General features: G+C 43.3%; 2 protein-coding genes across 2 annotated transcripts; one reads left to right on the top strand and one right to left on the bottom strand.

Moving 5' to 3' along the window:
* Positions 1–1,696: 1,696 nt before the first annotated feature.
* LOC140284847 (tripartite motif-containing protein 16-like) lies at positions 1,697–4,031 on the bottom strand. Its single transcript, XM_072378852.1, has one exon. It carries the CDS (start codon positions 4,009–4,011, stop codon positions 2,329–2,331), a length of 1,683 nt encoding a protein of 560 aa, XP_072234953.1. The 5' UTR covers positions 4,012–4,031; the 3' UTR covers positions 1,697–2,328.
* A 7,957-nt stretch (positions 4,032–11,988) lies between these two features.
* LOC140284377 (clavesin-1-like) lies at positions 11,989–21,217 on the top strand. The gene is made up of 7 exons (XM_072378254.1): positions 11,989–12,177; positions 13,321–13,491; positions 14,401–14,519; positions 14,901–15,075; positions 15,196–15,306; positions 15,792–16,015; positions 18,453–21,217. The coding sequence occupies exons 1-7, from the start codon at positions 12,079–12,081 to the stop codon at positions 18,529–18,531; spliced, it is 978 nt and encodes a 325-aa protein (XP_072234355.1). The 5' UTR covers positions 11,989–12,078; the 3' UTR covers positions 18,532–21,217.
* Positions 21,218–22,308: the final 1,091 nt, after the last annotated feature.

The following is a 22,308-nucleotide window of genomic DNA, read 5'->3' on the forward strand; positions in this document are numbered from 1 at the left end:
AAAGCAGAATGGGAGGCAGAGCCTTCAGTTATCAGGCCCCTAAAAGCAGAATGGGAGGCAGAGCCTTCAGTTATCAGGCCCCTAAAAGCAGAATGGGAGGCAGAGCCTTCAGTTATCAGGCCCCTAAAAGCAGAATGGGAGGCAGAGCCTTCAGTTATCAGGCCCCTAAAAGCAGAATGGGAGGCAGAGCCTTCAGTTATCAGGCCCCTCTCTGTGGAACCAGCTGCCAGTTTGGCTTCAGGAAGCAGACACCCTCTCTACCTTTAAGATCAGGCTGAAACTTTCCTTTCTGATAAAGCTTATAGTTAGGGATGGCTCAGGTGAGCCTGAAACATCCCATAGTTCTGCTGCTATAGGCCCAGCCTGCTGGGGGAGCTCCCATGATGCACCTCTCCTCCCTCCATGTACAGATGACATCATTGCTGTCATTAACTTGTGTTTCTCTCTCTCAGCAGGTGTCTCTGGCCTGGTGTTACGCTGCTTGTTGTCCCCTCTTTCCTGTCCTCTCAGCCCCAGCTGGTCCAGGCAGATGGACCCTTCCTGGTTCTGGTTCTGATGGAGGTTTCTTCCTGTTAAAAGGGAGTTTTTTCTCTCCACAGTCGCCTCGTGCAGCTCAGGACGGGGATTGGATCAGAGAGAAGTTTCAGCGCAATCTGTTGGTTTCTTTAACTAGGATACTTCCTTTCAGTGGTCTCTGAATAAATTGGACTCATTTGGGCTTTAATTCATTTGATTTGACTGGACCTTTTGTTGTGAATTGGTATATGTATAAAAATTAATTGAACTGAATATTAAAAAACGTCTAAAGGTGGGTGCAAGGTCATTTTTATTTACAGATGATAAAAATGCAAAAGAATTAAAGATTTAATTCAAACACAGAAGATGTGTAAAAAACATTCAGCATTTATATAAATTCCTACTGACTAAAAAAAGTCAAATAATTTGAGCAAAATGTAACCCACCGCGCATACGCGCGTGCCCGTATGCGCACACTACGTAATGCATGTGCGCGTACACTAGCCTGCCCAGGTTGGTTCATGAACGCGCACCACCAGCAGATGTCACAGGAACGTGTGTGAAGTCCGCGTGTTTACGTCGGTGTGACCGGAAATGGGCCGAGTGGAGCTTCAAAAGAAAAGCACCGATTATGAATTATAAATTATACCAGTGCTGTTACCAAATCCTGATCCAGCCCTCATTTCTTTATATAGTTTTATGTATTTATACATGAAACATGTTCAAACATGGACATAAACCCAGAATCTGAGGCAGAAACAGAGTTTTTTATCAGTTCTCAGCAGCTTTAAAGTGAATCTCTGGTCTGAGCTCCTTTATTCTCCAACACAGCCTGAACCCTCTGAGACAAGCTTTCTGTAATTTCTGTCTCATTTACGCTTAATTGAGGATGAAGAGTGTGAAACATCTCCAGCGAGTCCTTTTTGTTTTTCTACCTGCCTTTTATTGTCTTCATGTTAGTTTGTGGTGTTCCTGCTGTTTGTTCTCATCGGTTCTCGTGTTGTTTTCATCAGCTAAAGTCAATCTTTCTACTTTGTTAAAGAAGAAACGTCAAAACAACAGAGCTCAGAGGATAAAAACTAATCATCTGAAGCATGTGGATCAAATCTTTCTGAGTGAGAGACGGAGGAAGGAAAATTCAAAGAAAACTGGACTCATTTCTCTGCCATGAAGCTGTTTTATTGAAGAAAGTCAAATATTTTCTGCTCTGAACTCTGAACTTTGTGCTGTTACAGGAAAACGGCCTCAGTTATACCCTCACATCAGTTTGACATTTTCTCCGTCAGATTTCACACAAACACTGAAATGAAGACAACAGAAAACACTTTGTTCACTCCTTCAAAGTGGTATTTGCTGTGAAAATCTTCACTGGTTCTCACATTAAAGCTGATGAAGGACCTCCTGATTCCTGCTGATCCTGGAAATGACCGTTTCTGAGCACCTCAGAACAGACTTCCTCATCTGTCGGTTGATTTAGAAAACAGCAGCAACATTTGATCTGTGAAACTAATCAAAGTCAGTGTAGCTCCAGAATAATTTTACATTTACAAAGTGATGAGATGTGAACAGAGTCTGTGATAAAGGAAGGTCTGCTGATCTCTCTGTTGGGCTCCATGAAGTGGAAGAGAAACAACAACATACAGACACATCAACACAAGCATCCAACTAATATTTAGAGCTCAGAGAAGTTTAGATTTTCATGTGGAGAAACATTTCTGTGAATAAAACTCATCATTAGCAGTGATATCCTCCATGGCTGCACAAACACAGGAAAAAGCAGCAAATAAACAGCAAAGAGCTGACAGGATACCTTTATTCCACTTTACACAACTCTGCTGTGGCTCCATAAGAATAATGAAGCCCAATCCCAGCATAGAGCGGCTGAGTGAATGTGGTCTGGACTCTGTGGAGCAGAGTCATGGCTCCAGAGACGCTGTAGAAGGACAGAATACCTGCTCTGTGATCCAGGTACACTCCGACTCTGGAGGATACAGGCCCTGAGATGAAGGTTTCCTTGTTGTTGTACATAAATGAATAACCGTTTGGGTAACAATATAATGACCAAGATTTGTCATTAAATCCAAATACACATTCAGTCCCACCTCCTGCTCTGCTGATGTTCTTGTATGAAACTGCTAGAGAGACTCCTCCTCCTCTCATCTCCACCTCCCAGTAACAGCGTCCAGTCAGACTCTCTCTGCTCAGGACCTGAAACCTTTCAGTGAATCTGTCTGGATGATCAGAATAAGACTGTTCTTGTTCCATTCTTGTCACTTTTCTGTTCCCCTCTGACAGGAACAGCTTTCTGTTTGCTGTGTTTGGATCCAGTTTGATTTCACATGAATACTTTAAGAAGTCAGCTCTGCTCTCTGGTTCTGGTTCTGGTTCCTGCAGTAAAACATCCACCTCAGAGACTCTCAGTGAGATGTTGGTCCATTCCTCCCTCAGGAGGTCCTGTAGTTTCTCTCTGAGCTCTGACACAGCTGCTGTCACAGCCTCAAAGTGCCTCAGAGGACGGATCTTGATGCTGGATGAGGGTGTAGACTCCCTGAGTGCTGACACTGAGGGGCAGTTCTGCAGAAACTGGGTGTGATCCTCTGTGTCTGAGAGCTGCTGCAGCTCAGCATCTTTCCTCTGCAGCTCAGTGATCTCCTGCTCCAGCTTCTCCTGAAGCTCTTTGACTCGACTCACTTCAGTTTCCTGCTGGGATCTGATCTGCTGCTTCACCTCAGAGCTTCTTTTCTGGAGGAGACGGATCAGCTCAGTGAAGATCTTCTCACTGTGCTCCACTGTTTTATCAGCAGACTGATTGATGGCCTCCACCTCCTGCTGAAGCAGCTTCACATCTTTCTCTCGGTCCTGGACTCTCTGCTGGATTTGTTGCCGACTCCCCTCCAGCTCTCTCTGCCTCTCAGTCCTTTCTGCTGCAGCTGACACTGTGTCGTGGCCTTTATGTTCATCCACAGAGCAGAGATAACAGATAGACTTCTGATCAGTGCGGCAGAACATCTTCTTCACCTCATCGTGAAGAGAGCAGATGTTCTCCTGGAGGTTCTTGGAGGGCTCCACCAGCTTGTGTTTCTTTAATGGAGCCACATCATAATGAGGCTGAAGGTGATTCTCACAGTAAGAGGCTGGGCAGGTTAAACAGGACTTGATGGCTTTCAGTTTTCTTCCAGAGCAGAAATCACAGGCCACATCTTCAGGTCCAGCATAGCAGAGATCAGCAGGAGCAGCTTGGAGTCCAGTCTTCTTCAGCTGCTCCACTAAAGCAGCTAACATGGTGTTTTTCTCCAGGACAGGCCTCGGTGTGAAAGTTTTCCTGCACTGAGGGCAGCTGTGGATTCCCTTCTGATCCTCTCCATCCCAGAAGCCTTTAATACAGTTCCTGCAGTAGCTGTGTCCACAGGGAAGAGCCACCGGATCCTTCAGCAGATCCAAACAGATCGAACAAGAGAAGGTTTCTCGGTCCAGCTGAACTCCTTTCTGCGCCATTTCTCCTCTCAGATCAGCGACTGAGTGAGTTTCACTTCCTCATAAATGAAACTAGTCTGAGCTCTGAGCCAATCAGTGCACCAGCTGCTGGTCACACCCATCATCAGCCTGCAGGTCTGCAGGGGAGGGAACAAGGAAACATGAGAGCAGGAAGTGTGTTGAAGCTGTTTCACACCAGTCTTCATGGTTAAAACACTCCACTGCACACCATGCTGAGATATGCCAAGTTTTCAGCTAATAGCTCTTTGGGAATCACCTTGTTGCTGCAGAAATCCTATTTTCTGTCTGTCAAACTGTGTTTTCTTTGCTGTTTTTCATAGATGCAGCTAAAGAAATGGGAACAAATGATGTGTCTTTGTGACAGGCTGCTGGTAACAAAGTGCCTAAAGATCCAGTTTAAAATGGCTTCTTTGCTAAGTTGTCTGTTCTGTGTCGACACAACACTGGTTCATCCCTTGAGTTAGGAGCCTTTTTTCTGCCTGAATGCTTCATAGCTCAGAGTTAAGTGGCTGAACAAAGAAAAAACACTGAAAATGCTCAGGAACAAGGACTGAAGATTAGGGAAAAAGCAGAAAAAGTCCAAAGAAAAACTCTGAAAGACCTTCAGAAAGCTGCAGAACTGTTGATCAGGACACTTTAAAGGTTTCAGAAAGCTGCAGAACTATTGATCAGGACACTTTAAAGTTACAGAAAGCTGCTGAACTGTTGATCAGGACACTTTAAAGGTTACAGAAAGCTGCAGAACTGTTGATCAGGACACTTTAAAGGTTTCAGAAAGCTGCAGAACTGTTGATCAGGACACTTTAAAGGTTACAGAAAGCTGCAGAACTGTTGATCAGGACACTTTAAAGGTTTCAGAAAGCTGCAGAACTGTTGATCAGGACACTTTAAAGGTTTCAGAAAGCTGCAGAACTGTTGATCAGGACACTTTAAAGGTTTCAGAAAGCTGCAGAACTATTGATCAGGACACTTTAAAGGTTTCAGAAAGCTGCAGAACTATTGATCAGGACACTTTAAAGGTTTCAGAAAGCTGCAGAACTGTTGATCAGGACACTTTAAAGGTTTCAGAAAGCTGCTGAACTGTTGATCAGGACACTTTAAAGGTTTCAGAAAGCTGCAGAACTGTTGATCAGGACACTTTAAAGGTTTCAGAAAGCTGCAGAACTGTTGATCAGGACACTTTAAAGGTTACAGAAAGCTGCAGAACTATTGATCAGGACACTTTAAAGGTTTCAGAAAGCTGCAGAACTGTTGATCAGGACACTTTAAAGGTTACAGAAAGCTGCAGAACTGTAGATCAGGACACTTTAAAGGTTTCAGAAAGCTGCAGAACTGTAGATCAGGACACTTTAAAGGTTACAGAAAGTTGCAGAACTGTTGATCAGGACACTTTAAAGGTTTCAGAAAGCTGCAGAACTGTAGATCAGGACACTTTAAAGGTTACAGAAAGCTGCAGAACTGTTGATCAGGACACTTTAAAGGTTTCAGAAAGCTGCAGAACTGTTGATCAGGACACTTTAAAGGTTACAGAAAGCTGCAGAACTATTGATCAGGACACTTTAAAGGTTTCAGAAAGCTGCAGAACTGTTGATCAGGACACTTTAAAGGTTTCAGAAAGCTGCAGAACTATTGATCAGGACACTTTAAAGGTTACAGAAAGCTGCTGAACTGTTGATCAGGACACTTTAAAGGTTTCAGAAAGCTGCAGAACTGTTGATCAGGACACTTTAAAGGTTACAGAAAGCTGCAGAACTGTTGATTAGGACACTTTAAAGGTTTCAGAAAGCTGCAGAACTATTGATCAGGACACTTTAAAGGTTACAGAAAGCTGCAGAACTGTTGATTAGGACACTTTAAAGGTTACAGAAAGCTGCAGAACTGTTGATTAGGACACTTTAAAGGTTACAGAAAGCTGCAGAACTATTGATTAGGACACTTTAAAGGTTACAGAAAGCTGCAGAACTGTTGATCAGGACACTTTAAAGGTTACAGAAAGCTGCAGAACTGTTGATCAGGACACTTTAAAGGTTTCAGAAAGCTGCAGAACTATTGATCAGGACACTTTAAAGGTTACAGAAAGCTGCAGAACTGTTGATCAGGACACTTTAAAGGTTTCAGAAAGCTGCAGAACTGTTGATCAGGACACTTTAAAGGGTTCAGAAAGCTGCAGAACTATTGATCAGGACACTTTAAAGGTTACAGGAAGCTGCAGAACTGTTGATCAGGACACTTTAAAGGTTTCAGAAAGCTGCAGAACTGTTGATCAGGACACTTTAAAGGTTACAGAAAGCTGCAGAACTATTGATCAGGACACTTTAAAGGTTTCAGAAAGCTGCAGAACTGTTGATCAGGACACTTTAAAGGTTTCAGAAAGCTGCAGAACTGTTGATCAGGACACTTTAAAGGTTACAGAAAGCTGCAGAACTGTTGATCAGGACACTTTAAAGGTTTCAGAAAGCTGCAGAACTGTTGATCAGGACACTTTAAAGGTTTCAGAAAGCTGCAGAACTGTTGATCAGGACACTTTAAAGGTTTCAGAAAGCTGCAGAACTGTTGATCAGGACACTTTAAAGGTTACAGAAAGCTGCAGAACTATTGATCAGGACACTTTAAAGGTTACAGAAAGCTGCAGAACTGTTGATCAGGACACTTTAAAGGTTTCAGAAAGCTGCAGAACTGTTGATCAGGACACTTTAAAGGTTACAGAAAGCTGCAGAACTGTTGATCAGGACACTTTAAAGGTTTCAGAAAGCTGCAGAACTGTTGATCAGGACACTTTAAAGGTTTCAGAAAGCTGCAGAACTGTTGATCAGGACACTTTAAAGGTTACAGAAAGCTGCAGAACTATTGATCAGGACACTTTAAAGGTTACAGAAAGCTGCAGAACTGTTGATCAGGACACTTTAAAGGTTTCAGAAAGCTGCAGAACTGTTGATCAGGACACTTTAAAGGTTTCAGAAAGCTGCAGAACTGTTGATCAGGACACTTTAAAGGTTACAGAAAGCTGCAGAACTATTGATCAGGACACTTTAAAGGTTACAGAAAGCTGCAGAACTGTTGATCAGGACACTTTAAAGGTTTCAGAAAGCTGCAGAACTGTTGATCAGGACACTTTAAAGGTTTCAGAAAGCTGCAGAACTGTTGATCAGGACACTTTAAAGGTTTCAGAAAGCTGCAGAACTGTTGATCAGGACACTTTAAAGGTTTCAGAAAGCTGCAGAACTGTTGATCAGGACACTTTAAAGGTTACAGAAAGCTGCAGAACTATTGATCAGGACACTTTAAAGGTTACAGAAAGCTGCAGAACTGTTGATCAGGACACTTTAAAGGTTTCAGAAAGCTGCAGAACTATTGATCAGGACACTTTAAAGGTTTCAGAAAGCTGCAGAACTGTTGATCAGGACACTTTAAAGGTTACAGAAAGCTGCAGAACTATTGATCAGGACACTTTAAAGGTTACAGAAAGCTGCAGAACTATTGATCAGGACACTTTAAAGGTTACAGAAAGCTGCAGAACTGTTGATCAGGACACTTTAAAGGTTTCAGAAAGCTGCAGAACTGTTGATCAGGAGACTTTAAAGGTTTTAGGAATGAGGCTGATCAGGAGTTTAATTCTCTGGTTTATTTCTGTGTTGTACCTGGTAAAGATGAATATCAGTTTAATAGCATAATTATTATTTATTGCACATCTGAGGAATTTCTCTTCCACTGTAACGCAGTTGATGTGTTATTTTGAATCAGAACCGGAAGTGGTTCGGTCTGCTTATGCAGGCTTGACCGTGTTGAAGCATCTTGACGTCTTCTCTCGGAGCACAAAGTGAAATCACACCTCCTCCTCTTCCTCCTCTTCTTCTTCGTGCCCACACGGACTCACAAGGACGAGCCTCCTCCTCTGAAGCCTCCAGGAACATATATTATAAATCTATGTATCCCTTTTTCTGCTCCTTCTTTTAGTTCTAATCCAACAGAAATCTCTTTTGTCCGCGGGATGCCGACGGCCACCTCCTCCTCCTCCAGCATCAGCACCACCGCCGGAGGGCCGTCGGGCCGCGCAGGACGGCCGGGATTCAACCACCGAGCAGGTCGCTGCACTGTGAGTTCTTCTGTTAGAAATTACCCCGAAAACGCGGCGGAAATGCGGGAAGATTCCCGAAAAAGATGCTGACTTTAATGGTATTCTGCTCCTTTTTCCCTCCTTGTGGAGGACAAACCATCACGAGGTGACTTTGATCACCAAACAGCTGATCTGAACGTGAAATTCGATCATTTTCCTTCCAACATAGATGTGTGAACCAGCCCTGCGGGACGTTTAAGTGTCTCCGGCTTTTTCATCACTCCGTCTCCGTGGACTCACAGATGGGGTCACATGTGACATGTTTAATGTGAGTGGCAGATGGGGACGAGCTTAGGGTGGGGGGGTGTGGGTGGGGGACAATGGGTGGAGGTGATCTGGACAGAAGCCGTGAGAATCACAGATAAAGACGACATCTTTTGATCCGGAGCCAAAGCTAAAATACGAATGCTGAGGGAAAAAGCTTAATTAAAGATGTTAAAACCAGTTTTAGTGCTTCGCTGATGTCACACCGGCTTCAGAACCACTGTGGGAACCTTTGGGGAACCTTTACAGAACGTGAACTTTACATTTTACCTTCGGAGTTGGTTTTATCACAGACCGAAATCAGAGCAAACCGAGGGATAAAATGTTTTTATGCAGAGAATGATTCAGTTATTTCATCTGTTCGTGTGTGAAAATCATTTCATCATAAATATCTGGACGAAACAAATCAAATTCAGTGAGTAATTTACTTGGTGTTGGAGAGGAAGCTCCGACCGAACCTGAGATTCAGGAGGAGCGGATCTTTACCCCCACAGAGGTCTGGGATGGGAACCTCAGGGTTACCTCTGCTGTTTGCAGATGATGTGGTTCTGTTGACCTTCAGCTGCTCTGGAGCGGTTCAGCTGAGTGTGAAGCAGCTCCTCCAGATCTTAGGCCCTGGTTCTGATCCTCCGGGTCGGGGTGAGTCTCTGCCTCAGCTGGAGCAGTTTCAGCATCTCTGGACCTGGTTCTGATCCTCCGGGTCGGGGTGAGTCTCTGCCTCAGCTGGAGCAGTTTCAGCATCTCTGGACCTGGTTCTGAGTGATGGTGAGTTGGATCAGAGATGGACAGACGGATCGGGGCTTCGTCAGCAGTAATGAGGGCGCTGCTCCGGTCCGTTTGGTGAAGCTGAGCCGGAAGGAGAAGCTTTCAGGTTCCTGCTCCATCTTTGTTCCAACCCTCACCTGAGCTCACAGATCTGGGTTCTGACCCAAAGAAGGAGGTCCTGGATACAAGCGGCTGAAATGAGTTTCCTGCAGAGGGGGGCGGGGCTCAGCCTTAGAGATAGGGGGAGGAGCTCCACCATAAGGGGGAGGGGCTCCATTATCAGGGGGAGGAGCTCCACCATCCGGAGGGAGGAGCTCCATCATCCGGGGGGAGGAGTTCCACCATCCGGAGGGAGGAGCTCCATCATCCGGGGGAGGAGCTCCACCATCCGGGGGAGGAGCTTCATCATAAGGAGGAGGAGCTTCATCATCTGGGGGGAGGAGCTCCACCATCCGGAGGGAGGAGCTCCAACATAAGGGGGAGGAACTCCACCATCCGGGGGAGGAGCTCCACCATCCGGAGGGAGGAGCTCCAACATAAGGAGGAGGAGCTTCATCATCTGGGGGGAGGAGCTCCACCATCCGGAGGGAGGAGCTCCAACATAAGGGGGAGGAACTCCACCATCCGGGGGAGGAGCTTCATCATATAGAGGGAGGAGCTCCACCATCCGGAGGGAGGAGCTCCAACATAAGGAGGAGGAGCTTCATCATCTGGGGGGAGGAGCTCCACCATCCGGAGGGAGGAGCTCCAACATAAGGGGGAGGAACTCCACCATCCGGGGGAGGAGCTTCATCATATAGAGGGAGGAGCTCCACCATCCGGAGGGAGGAGCTCCAACATAAGGAGGAGGAGCTTCATCATCTGGGGGGAGGAGCTCCACCATCCGGAGGGAGGAGCTCCATCATCCGGGGGAGGAGCTTCATCATATAGAGGGAGGAGCTCCACCATCCGGAGGGAGGAGCTCCAACATAAGGAGGAGGAGCTTCATCATCTGGGGGGAGGAGCTCCACCATCCGGAGGGAGGAGCTCCAACATAAGGAGGAGGAGCTTCATCATCTGGGGGGAGGAGCTCCACCATCCGGAGGGAGGAGCTCCAACATAAGGAGGGAGGAGCTCCACCATCCGGAGGGAGGAGCTCCAACATAAGGAGGAGGAGCTTCATCATCTGGGGGGAGGAGCTCCACCATCCGGAGGGAGGAGCTCCAACATAAGGGGGAGGAACTCCACCATCCGGGGGAGGAGCTTCATCATATAGAGGGAGGAGCTCCACCATCCGGAGGGAGGAGCTCCAACATAAGGAGGAGGAGCTTCATCATCTGGGGGGAGGAGCTCCACCATCCGGAGGGAGGAGCTCCATCATCCGGGGGAGGAGCTCCACCATCCGGGGGAGGAGCTTCATCATATAGAGGGAGGAGCTCCACCATCCGGAGGGAGGAGCTCCAACATAAGGAGGGAGGGGCTCCATCATCCAGAGAGAGGAGTATACAGAGGAGTATTTGTATGCAAATACAGCTGCTGTTAACTCCCTGTCATACGTCCCGTTTCCTGCGATCGTTTGTACGCGTCCTCAGAAATTAACGCAACACATATGCAAGCTGCAATATATAAGTGAGCAGCAGGGGGCGTGTAAGCTCACCTTTGATGTTTCGGTGTTTGGTATCGTCAGTTTCTCACGCTGAGCTTGGTTTGGGGCCTCCATCCACGTACCGCTGCTGCCGCTTTTATCTGATCTTAGATGGACATCCCTCATGTCCGTACTGAACTTAGAAAGAAAGCATTTGAGTTTGCAACTCCCTCTGCTTGATGTGTTTAAACACAAAATATTAAAAGCAGATTGTACCATTTGGTTTATTATTGACCTCAGCTGCTGCCCATCTTGGTCAGAACCTTTTTGGGAAATATATTTTAGATCTGAAGAGTTTTTATCTCCAGGTTAAATGGAATAAAAATGGTTGTATTCATCAAAAAAACTTTTTAAAAAAGGTTTTAAAAGGAAATTTAACTGATATTTGTCAGGTATTGTGAAGCATCTCGTTAACTTCAGGCGTAAATATCACAGTTTTTGTGAGTTACTCATCAAAGATGATGAAACTCATCAGTTTTTTTACAGACAAAAAAGGATTATTCCATATATTTTCTACAGTTTCCCGACTGTGGGAGGAATTAAACTGTTTTCACACCTTTAACCAGATTTTATGGTTAACTGTCTTTCATTTGAAGCCAATCTTGAAGTATATAAATAAATGAAGCTGTACTCTTCACATTAAAGACAGTTTCATGACTGATTCTGTCCTCTTTCAGGCTGAGGAGCCCCAGATCCGAACGAGGTGCCTTCACTGACCCGCCGCCGTTCTCTGACGCCCGACAGAAACTGAAACCCGGACTCATCATCACAGCCTTCGTCTCCAACCGTGATGAAGCAGAGGTTCGACGCCTGATTAAACCTGAGAGCCATGACAGGGAGCAGGAGGAGGAGGGCGGCTCAGCAGGCGGAATCGGGACAAACAGGACGTGAATTTGAATCCGACGTTCACAGAACTGTTTGTTTACCTGCTTCTGTTTGAGACTCAAACCTTTTTCGATTCAACATGACTGAGATTGTGTGGCTATGAAACATTTTAACCAAGCATCAAATACCAAAAACTGAAGGTTCTTTTCTATCCAAAGTCAGAAAGTTGGGTCTTTCAGCTCCCTGGAGGCTGACGGAGCTTCTGTTGGAGAACAAACCCGTCGACCTGCAGCGGATTGTACCACCGATCCTGATTGTCATCACAAAACTGACACTTTGGTGTTCGTTAACTTTTATAAATCAGAAATTAAAGGCATCACAAAGACAGACAGCGACTACGATTGTGTTTCAGAATAAAAGACGCAGCCGTTCAAACCCGACAGATTCCGGACAGAAGTTATTTAGAGACTCAGCGATGAATCAGCTTCACTCCGGCCTGAGCTCGGAGACGACGGAGAAGGCTCGCTTAGAGCTCAATGAAAACCCGGATACTCTGCATCACGACATCCAGCAGGTATACAGCTGCACCACAGCCTGTCAGACAGGTCGGCAAAGTCTTGTAGGTGAAAGAATCCCCACAAACAAAGCTCTATCACACTTACAGAAGTCAGGTTCGCTTTTTACTCCCCTCAGATTGTAACTCTGCATCTTTATCTTGCTCCAAACCGTACCAACAGTCCTGCCGTCAGCATTTCTCCAGCTTTTCCTCTCTGTTAAGGCACGATGGCGTGGAAACGCTCCCTTTAAAGGCCCGGCCTGAGTAAATGTCCAAAAAATGCCATGGCACAGCCTTTTAGGATTTATCTGCCGTTTCCCAAATTAAATCTGTGTTCGAAGTTTGTGAAACTGCATGAAAGTGTGGAGTGTTGATCAGTTTTAGCAAGAAAAATCCAGAAAAGTAGAGTTAAAGTTAAAGAACCTCGAGTTAACCCGACTATCTGGACTTATTAACGCTTCTTATTAATATTCTCTGAAATGTAGAAGACAGAATCACACATTTCACTGTTTCTTCTGCAGAATTTCTGGTAATTTGCTTAAAAGTTGCACAAAGTTTTAGTTTTTCTGATTGAAAACGTGTCATTTAAATATCAAATATTGGTGGTAAAACAATATTTTAACCTATAAAATGATCCAAATCATGTTTAGACACAGAAAAACTTGCAGTCAGTCTGATGTAGTTCTTAACATTTCTTTACCAAAGATTTTCACTTTCTATTGTAAATGAGAACAATCCAGCTCTGTAGCATTGGTTAGCTAACGTCCAACGGACATGTTTAATAGTAAAAACAGTCATTTTGGTACTTAAATAGTTTGTTTTACTTTGTTGATACACAAGTCTGGATTATAATTGTTGGAAAAATAGTCGTTAGCATCTTGTACCACTTCTCTGATGTTTGTATTCTGTCACCGAACCATCAGCTGCACCGTTAGCAATAAATCAGTCTTATAGATCCTCTACGGACGTGAAATGACGTCAGAAGGAATGAAATTAGGGTTGAAATCTGAAGCTATGTGATAACTCAACAAGATATGCAGTTTTAAAGGTGCGACAGTACCGTGAAAAGCAGTTTAAATGATTCATAATGTGACATAAACTTCAACGATGCCGCTTTAATCTTTATTCCCGGGTTAACGGTCTTCGGCTCTGGTTTCATAGGTGCGGGACATGATCGTGACGCGGCCGGACATCGGTTTCCTGCGAACGGACGACGACTTCATCCTCCGCTTCCTCAGAGCCAGAAAGTTCGACCAGGTGGAGACCTTCCGACTGCTGGCCCAGTACTTCCAGTTCCGACAGCAGAACCTCGACATGTTCCAGAGCTTCAAGGTTTGTGCTTTTTTTTTTACCCCAAAAACATAAAAGTAGGCTCGCTGTTCGGAAGTCTAGGTTCATCAGACTCTTAGCCACTTCCTAATATAAAATCCCTCCAACGTAAACCTGTTCTGAGGGATTCCTGCCCACAGATCCTTCTGCTCCACCTCAGCCAGCTTCGGATCCTCCCTTAGAGGCCAAATGCTCCTCGGTATCCCTTCAGTTCTGGTGTTGATCACTTCTGGTTGCAAACAGCTCCAGGAACACATCGTCTGCAAAAAGCAGGCGTGCTTCTCTGCATTCCTTGAGTTTGAAAGAATCCTCCAACCTGCAGTATTTACTTTCAGATATCGATTTGTTCATCACGAGGAGTTAAATCCCAGTGGCTCGACTTTCATTGAAGGACCAGATAACTACTCCTTAATCTACAAAGAAAAGGGGTTTCTTACCTCTTCAGACACAAGGGCTAAAGCAAAGAGCTAAGACCATGGATCCAGTCCAGCAGTCAGAAAAATGACCTCCTATCGTCCTTTCTGAAGCTCTTTTCTTTGACCTTGTGGGAAACGTCCTTAAGGACGACCAATCTGACACAATTACTACGGTGTTCAATAAATATTCAGCAAAAAGTGCTTTGGATACTTCGTCTGTTGCAAAATGATCACATAGTTTCATGAAAATGATGTCATGCACTGGAAATCAAATCAGAGAAAACATAGAATATTACTTTATCATCAAAGTTTGTAACTAAAACAGGAAAAACTATTAAAAAAAAGGTATCATTTGACCTCTGGGAGTTCAGACCTGGTTCGGGGTTGATTCAACGTCGAAGAGGCTTTAGAACATCTGGGATCATTTCCCATCGTTTCCATGGGCTCAATCAAAGTTAACTTGCCGTTTGTCTGCGCCACGCCACGTCTTCACCAGGTGGACGACCCCGGCATTAAGCGAGCGCTGATGGACGGTTTCCCGGGCGTGCTGGAGACTCCGGACCAACATGGCCGAAAAATCCTGATTCTGTTCGCTTCCAACTGGGACCAAAGCAGGTAGAACACTCACGTTTTTACCATCTTTATGAGGGCTTCCTTTGGATTAATTACCTGATGAAGTTAACTGTAAGTTTCAGGGCTTATTTTGTTCTACTACCTCTTCAGTTTAAGTCTATAAAAATGTGTCAGTTTTTGTTCAATAAATAAGGACACAGTGTGATACGAGTTTTAATTAAATTTGAACGTCCTGATGAGTAAAACCTGGTCCTGGACGCGTCTGTTTCATGATTGATCGAAGGTACAAAGAAGCTAATGAGTCGTTTCTGTTCTTCGACTGAAACAGACAAAAACAGAGGTGTAGTTAACACTTAGAGGCCGAGGGGCCATCACATGCTCTTTAACGATCGATTAGCTGCTGATCAATACCTCCCTCCGCAGGAACTCATTCACGGACATCCTGAGGGCCATCCTTCTCTCTCTGGAGGTTCTGATTGAAAACCCGGAGCTCCAGATCAATGGCTTCATCCTCATCATCGACTGGAGCAACTTCTCCTTCAAACAGGCCTCCAAGCTCACGCCCAACATCCTCAAACTGGCCATCGAGGGTCTTCAGGTGAGCGGCTTCTCTCCTCGCTGAACGCCGTCATTTTTCCTGTAATATTCCCAGAAAATGAAACCGGATGTTGTGAGAACTGAATAAATACGACTGTGTCGCCTCTTGTTTCCGTCTCAGGACAGTTTCCCGGCTCGGTTCGGAGGAATCCACTTTGTGAATCAGCCGTGGTACATTCACGCCATGTACACCATCATCAAGCCGTTCCTCAAAGACAAGACCAGGAAAAGGGTGAACGCTTGTTTACGTCCTCCCGTTCTTCCTCATTATGGCTCATTTCATAATCTGTCTCTCCTTTGTTTTTACTGTCACCCCTTCCTCTTTTATCTCTTTTCTTCTTTCTTAACATTTAATTTTCAGACATCATTCAGTCTCTTTACTCTTGTTTTGATTCCTCATCTCCTCTCTCCTTATTTCCTTTCTTCTTCTCTCGACATCCTTCCTTTCCTTGTTTACTTTCCCGATCTTCTTATTTCCTTCTCTAATATTTTCCCCTCCTCCTTTCTTTATCTTTTCTTGTTCCAACCCTCTTATTTCTTCTCCACTCATACCCTTGTACCTCCCCTTCTCTCCTTGACTCCTTTCCTCTTCTTGTTTATGCTCCTGTTGTCTTATTTTTTCCTTATTTTCTCTTTCGATCTTGTTTCCTGCTCTTCTCTCCTTTTTATATTTCCTCTGTTCTTCTCCTGTCCTCTTTGTCACCTCTCCTTCCTCAGATCTTCCTCCATGGTAACAACCTAAACTCGCTCCATCAGCTCATTCACCCCGAGTGTTTGCCGTCAGAGTTTGGCGGGACGCTGCCGCCATACGATATGGGCATCTGGGCGCGAACGTTGCTGGGACCCGACTACAACGACGAGACCGAGTACACACTGACGTACGATGCCCTGCACGTCAGGGAGAACTGTGGAGGAGGAGGAGACAAGGACACGATGAAGAGGTACAAGTTGAGATTAGCTTAAAACTGAATATTTCAACTTTTTTCAACAAATTTAACAATTCAACTCAACAGGGAACAAAGCAGATTTACTGGCAAATTTAAATCACCTATTGTGTAGCCTGTTTGTTTAGCTGTGAAGCCTTGGATCAGGTGTAGCCACTTAGCTTTGATGTGTAGGCAGTTAGCTTTGTTTTGAAGCCTTTTTGTTTTGCTGTGAAGTCTGTTAGCTTAGTTGTTTAGGCAGTTAGCTTTGTTATGTAGCCTTTTTGTTTTGTTGTGCAGGATTTTTGTTTTGTTGTGAAGTCTGTTAGCTTTGTTTTGAAGCCTTTTTGCTTTGCTGTGAAGTCTGTTAGCTTTGTTGTGTAGCCTTTTTGTTTTGTTGTGTAGCCTTTTTGTTTTGTTGTGAAGTCTGTTAGCTTTGTTGTGTAGCCTTTTTGTTTTGTTGTGTAGCCTTTTTGTTTTGTTGTGAAGTCTGTTAGCTTTGTTGTGTAGCCTTTTTGCTTTGTTGTGTAGCCTTTTTGTTTTGTTGTGAAGTCTGTTAGCTTTGTTGTGTAGCCTTTTTGTTTTGTTGTGTAGCCTTTTTCCTTTGGTGTGAAGTCTGTTAGCTTTGTTGTGTAGCATTTTTGTTTTGTTGTGTAGCCTTTTTGTTTTGTTGTGAAGTCTGTTAGCTTTGTTGTGAAGCCTTTTAGCTTAGTTGTGAAGCTTGGTGGCTTTGTTGTGTAGCCTTTTTGTTTTGTTGTGAAGTCTGTTAGCTTAGTTGTGTAGCCTTTTTGTTTTGTTGTGTAGCCTTTTTGTTTTGTTGTGAAGTCTGTTAGCTTTGTTGTGAAGCCTTTTAGCTTGGTTGTGAAGCTTGGTGGCTTTGTTGTGTAGCCTTTTTGTTTTGTTGTGTAGCCTTTTAGCTTAGTTGTGAAGCTTGGTGGCTTTGTTGTGTAGCCTTTTTGTTTTGTTGTGAAGTCTGTTAGCTTTGTTGTGAAGCCTTTTTGTTTAGTTGTGTAGCCTTTTTGTGTTGTTGTGTAACCTTTTTGTTTTGTTGTGTAGCCTTTTTATGTTGTTGTGAAGCCTTTTAGCTTAGTTGTGAAGCTTGGTGGCTTTGTTGTGTAGCCTTTTTGTTTTGTTGTGTAGACTTTTTGTTTTGTTGTGTAGCCTTTTTATGTTGTTGTGAAGCCTTTTAGCTTAGTTGTGAAGCTTGGTGGCTTTGTTGTGTAGTCTTTTTGTTTTGTTGTGTAGCCTTTTTGTTTTGATGTGTAGCCTTTTTGTTTTGTTGTGTAGCCTTTTTGTTTTGATGTGTAGCCTTTTTATGTTGTTGTGAAGCCTTTTAGCTTAGTTGTGAAGCTTGGTGGCTTTGTTGTGTAGTCTTTTTGTTTTGTTGTGTAGCCTTTTTGTTTTGATGTGTAGCCTTTTTGTTTTGTTGTGTAGCCTTTTTGCTTTTCTGTGAAGCTTGGTAGCTTTGTTGTGTAGCCTTTTTGTTTTGTTGTGTAGCCTTTTTGCTTTGTTATGTAGCCTTTTTGTTTTGCTGTGAAGCTTGGTGGCTTTGATGTGTAGCCTTTTTGTTTTGTTGTGTAGTCTTTTTGTTTTGTTGTGAAGCCTTTTAGCTTAGTTGTGAAGCTTGGTGGCTTTGTTGTGTAGCCTTTTTGTTTTGTTGTGTAGCCTTTTTATGTTGTTGTGAAGCCTTTTAGCTTAGTTGTGAAGCTTGGTGGCTTTGTTGTGTAGTCTTTTTGTTTTGTTGTGTAGCCTTTTTGTTTTGATGTGTAGCCTTTTTGTTTTGATGTGTAGCCTTTTTGCTTTGTTATGTAGCCTTTTTGTTTTGCTGTGAAGCTTGGTGGCTTTGATGTGTAGCCTTTTTGTTTTGTTGTGTAGTCTTTTTGTTTTGTTGTGTAGCCTTTTTGTTTTGATGTGTAGCCTTTTTGCTTTGTTATGTAGCCTTTTTGTTTTGTTGTGTAGCCTTTTTGCTTTGTTATGTAGCCTTTTTGTTTTGTTGTGAAGCCTTTTAGCTTAGTTGTGAAGCTTGGTGGCTTTGTTGTGTAGCCTTTTTGTTTTGTTGTGTAGCCTTTTTATGTTGTTGTGAAGCCTTTTAGCTTAGTTGTGAAGCTTGGTGGCTTTGTTGTGTAGTCTTTTTGTTTTGTTGTGTAGCCTTTTTGTTTTGATGTGTAGCCTTTTTGTTTTGATGTGTAGCCTTTTTGCTTTGTTATGTAGCCTTTTTGTTTTGCTGTGAAGCTTGGTGGCTTTGATGTGTAGCCTTTTTGTTTTGTTGTGTAGTCTTTTTGTTTTGTTGTGTAGCCTTTTTGTTTTGATGTGTAGCCTTTTTGCTTTGTTATGTAGCCTTTTTGTTTTGTTGTGAAGCCTTTTACTTTTTTGTTGTGTAAACTGTGTCTTTTGTTGTTTAGCCGCAGTGTGTTCACTTATGAGACTCATAAACATCAGAGATTTTGTTTTTCAGATCTCAGTCAACAGTGGAGGCAGGAACTCTTCGACAGACGGACAGAGAAACAAGCACGCCGTTGCTGGCCCTGGACTAAACACACACACCCACGCAGTGTATACACAAACATGCTCAGATTTATTTAAACACGCACACAGGCAGCAGCAGCTGTGCACCAACTGGTGGATTTGAACTCTGTTTATCCCGTTGACCTGATCTCTTAGTGACTAAACTTTCTGAACACAACAGATACGCACACATTTATTCACACAATTGTCCTTCTGTCTTTGTGGGGACTCTTAAATGAAACCAATGCTTTAATTTTTATTACATTATCAGCAGCTGTGACAGTATAGCTGCAGCTGTTTTAAACTTGTAAGTCTTTCTGTGTGGGTCATCAAGACAAAAGTACTTTGGCAAGTGTTTATATCTCTATATATTGAGGAAATTAGTCAATAATAGAGGTTCTCCAGCCTTTTATATTTTATTATAAATCAAATAACGTAGAATTATTCTCAGACACTCAGGATAAAACTCATTGTGACTTCAGATTTCAGTTACAGATAAACATTTTACTTTAAGATCAACAAGAGATGCACTTAAAAATACTTATATCTCAAATGTAATATGTGTTCCCAGTTTTGGTCCCTAAACTTACAACCAAGCCCCAAAGTGGTCCAAGAAAAGGACCGGACCAAATGTCCTCGCAGTGCAGCAGTGTCTTCACTCACAAGGTCTCCATCTAAAAGAAGTCCCCACAAAGACATATAAACAAACACACACGTAAAGCCTACCAGCCGATCCATTCTCCAGCCAGCAACATCTGTTCAGATGTCCACAACAGCACCATCACAACTGTGTTTGTGTCAACTGCAGCAGGACTGTGTGCTTCTATTTCTCACTAAACCGGGTTTTATTGCATCTCAAATGCGACACAAAGTTGTTTGTGTGAACTGCGAGCAAAGTCAAAAAGAAAGAAACGAAAAGGACGAAGGTTTAACTGAGTTGAAGCATGACAGGACATCGTAAAACCCGAAACTTCACTGGCACCAAGACACCATTTTTCAATGACAGTAAGACAGTAAGTAAGTAATTAATTTAAAGGTATTTCAGAGCGAGTTCCAATGTGGATTCACCTAAAACAAAAGCTACATTATTTTGAACTAATTAGCTTAGTTACTCCTTACAGCACATTCATTTGTCTGTTTGAAGGTAATTCTGCTTTGTTTGGGAGCTTTCCGAAAGTATAATGTTGTCATGAGTTAACTGATTTTAATATTAGCAGTTATTGTTTGCAGAGCAATCACAGATGAAAAGTCAGTAATCTCTGGATTACTGTGATACTGATTTCCCAAGATAATTGTCAGGTGTGACTAAGGTCCCAGGTCGTCTGGTCGTTAGCTTAGCTAGCTAATAAGTTCCTGGAAATGTGCTAAGCTCAACCAGGAAGGCCGTTAGCTCATCTGGCCGTTAGCTCATCTGGCCGTTAGCTAAGGTAGCTCACAAGTTCCCAGCAGATTGCTAGTTCGACTAGCTTCAGGCAACTTGCTCAGTCAAGAGCTTACCAAGAGGTCACTCAGCCTGGAACTCAGGAGCTAGTGAAGCTAGTTCTTAGTCATCCAATCTCCAGAACCATGGGGATCCTACTAATTCAACTGAGTGCTAGCTTAGCTTTTTTGGCTAGCTTGTGGCCCTGGAGGTCACCATCTTTGCCCAAGCTCTAGATGTATAACCTAACAGCTAGCATGGCAACTGATTTGCCTGAGAGCTAGTCTGGTTAGCTTCCAAGCTCACTGCTAAACAACCTCCTGGCTAGCTCTTGGTAGAGCTTGCAGCTATACAGTCGAACCGCTCTGAGCTTCATTGGTGTTCTCCACTGAACTTTTAGTAACTTCTCTCCTTATCTTGCAAGCTTCTTGTTTCATCAACATGCATGAAGTCAAGTTTGGTTTCTGAAAATGTGAGAAACTGTAGAAGATACAGACTGCTTGACTTCACCTTTTTAAGGATGTAAGTGGTGCTCTTGAGGTTAAAAACACCTTAAAAAACACCTTAAAGACACGTTAAAGACAAAAATTAGACAGAGAAAATAGTTTTCAACAATAAAATCAAATTTTCATCAAAATCTTTATTTTTATTTCACATTGCAGCTTTAAAAATGAGTAAAACAAGTTAAAAGATAATCCTCTTTGGTCCATTTAAATTTAAATGCATTAAGTTCATCATCTTTTTGTAGCTTCTGGAGAATCGCAGCAAAATCCACTTTCACATCCTGAAATGTGTAAACTGATAGAAACCTGCCAGAAACAGAGAGACTTACATGGATCGGCCGGCAAAGGAAAGGAGGAAACGTGACTGTAGTAGAACAATTTCACCTTGGTTTAAGTTCTATTCAAAGGCACCAAGTGTTAACACAAGAGTACACCGACACTGTAACAGGAGGACATGCATGAAACTCCTCTGCCTCCACCACAGGATGCCAAACCCTCACCTTTAACTTCTCCTGTAGCGAAGGAAAGATTGTTTTTATTTGAAGATTGTATATTCATGTTACCAGTATTACTGCGGTGCAAAAAAAAGTCACACTGAAGATATTTGAATTCAATTATCTTGACTTCCTGCAACAGAAATGACTCCGTTTAATGTGCAGGTGGATAAAACACTGAATATAAAGGTGGATTATTTGTAAAAAGAAGCGTTTGACTCGTCAGGGCTGCTCTGATCTCCACCCGACTCTAATGTAATGTATTTCCTTTCAATGAATGTATAGAAGTAAACATTTACACCAACCTGCTCATGTTGTGCTTTATTTGACCCTGAAATGTTCATCCTGAAAGGCGTTCATGGCAATTTTAGTTTGTTGTGATAAAAACATTAAAAAAAGAAGGTTTATCTTAAATATAAGGCAGCTTAAATGTATTTATGTGGCACAATTCAACAACAAGGTGGATTAAAAGCTACATTTACAGGAACAAGCCATTAATCACAGTTGTTTAATTAAATTAAATCAGTTAATTAAATACAATGGTGAACAGGAAAGTTCTGGAAACTGAAAGCAGCTTCTCAGTGTTCCTGAATATCTGAGATTAAACCATCTAAAGCTTTATAAACCAACAGGAAGTCAGTGTAGAGACCTCAGGTGGAGGATATGATCCAGTTTTCTGCTCTCTGTGAGGACTGAATCAGCTGATCATCTGCTGGAGATAAATGCCTGGAGCAGCTTTTCTAAACCACATCAGTCCTTTAATCCTGTAAATATTCTCCAGGTGGAAGTCAGCTTCAGGTCTGAGTCCATAATAACACCCAGATTTCTGGCCTGGTTTGTGGTTTTCAACATTAAAGACTGAAGCTGAGCTCAGATTTTTAACTGTTCAAACTGTTTGTTTGAGGCTCTTAATGAGTGTTTCTAACGGATTATAATCCCCAGATGATGTGGCCGCTTTGCATAATCTGAGCCAGTGGGAGCGTAACCTTGGGTGCCATGATTGATGACCAACTAACCCTCAAAGATCGCGTTACCTCGGTTGCTCGTTCTTTGCATTACTAAACATAAGAAAGATCAGACCATATCTGACCCAACATGCCCCCCAGCTCCTGGTGCAGGCCATGGTCATCTCCCACCTTCACTACTGCAACGCTCTCCTAACTGGTCTCCTAACTGGTCTCCTAACTGGTCTCCTAACTGGTTTCCTAACTGGTCTCCTAACTGGTCTCCTAACTGGTTTCCTAACTGGTCTCCTAACTGGTTTCCTAACTTCTCTCCTAACTGGTCTCCTAACTGGTTTCCTAACTGGTTTCCTAACTGGTCTCCTAACTGGTTTCCTAACTGGTCTCCTAACTGGTCTCCTAACTGGTCTCCTAACTGGTCTCCTAA

The sequence above is a fragment of the Leuresthes tenuis genome, unplaced genomic scaffold, assembly GCF_036924035.1.
Source record: "Leuresthes tenuis unplaced genomic scaffold, fLeuTen1.0.hap1 SCAF_24, whole genome shotgun sequence".
NCBI lineage: Eukaryota > Metazoa > Chordata > Actinopteri > Atheriniformes > Atherinopsidae > Leuresthes > Leuresthes tenuis.

What these genes read in the sequence shown, in the direction of transcription:
- LOC140284847 (XM_072378852.1), bottom strand. Translation starts at nt 4,011, where the DNA reads ATGGCGCAGAAAGGAGTTCAGCTGGACCGAGAAACCTTCTCTTGTTCG.
- LOC140284377 (XM_072378254.1), top strand. Translation starts at nt 12,079, where the DNA reads ATGAATCAGCTTCACTCCGGCCTGAGCTCGGAGACGACGGAGAAGGCT. An exon ending in ACATGTTCCAGAGCTTCAAG is followed by an intron (nt 13,492 to 14,400) that starts GTTTGTGCTTTT and finishes CGTCTTCACCAG; the next exon opens with GTGGACGACCCCGGCATTAA. An exon ending in TGGCCATCGAGGGTCTTCAG is followed by an intron (nt 15,076 to 15,195) that starts GTGAGCGGCTTC and finishes TTTCCGTCTCAG; the next exon opens with GACAGTTTCCCGGCTCGGTT.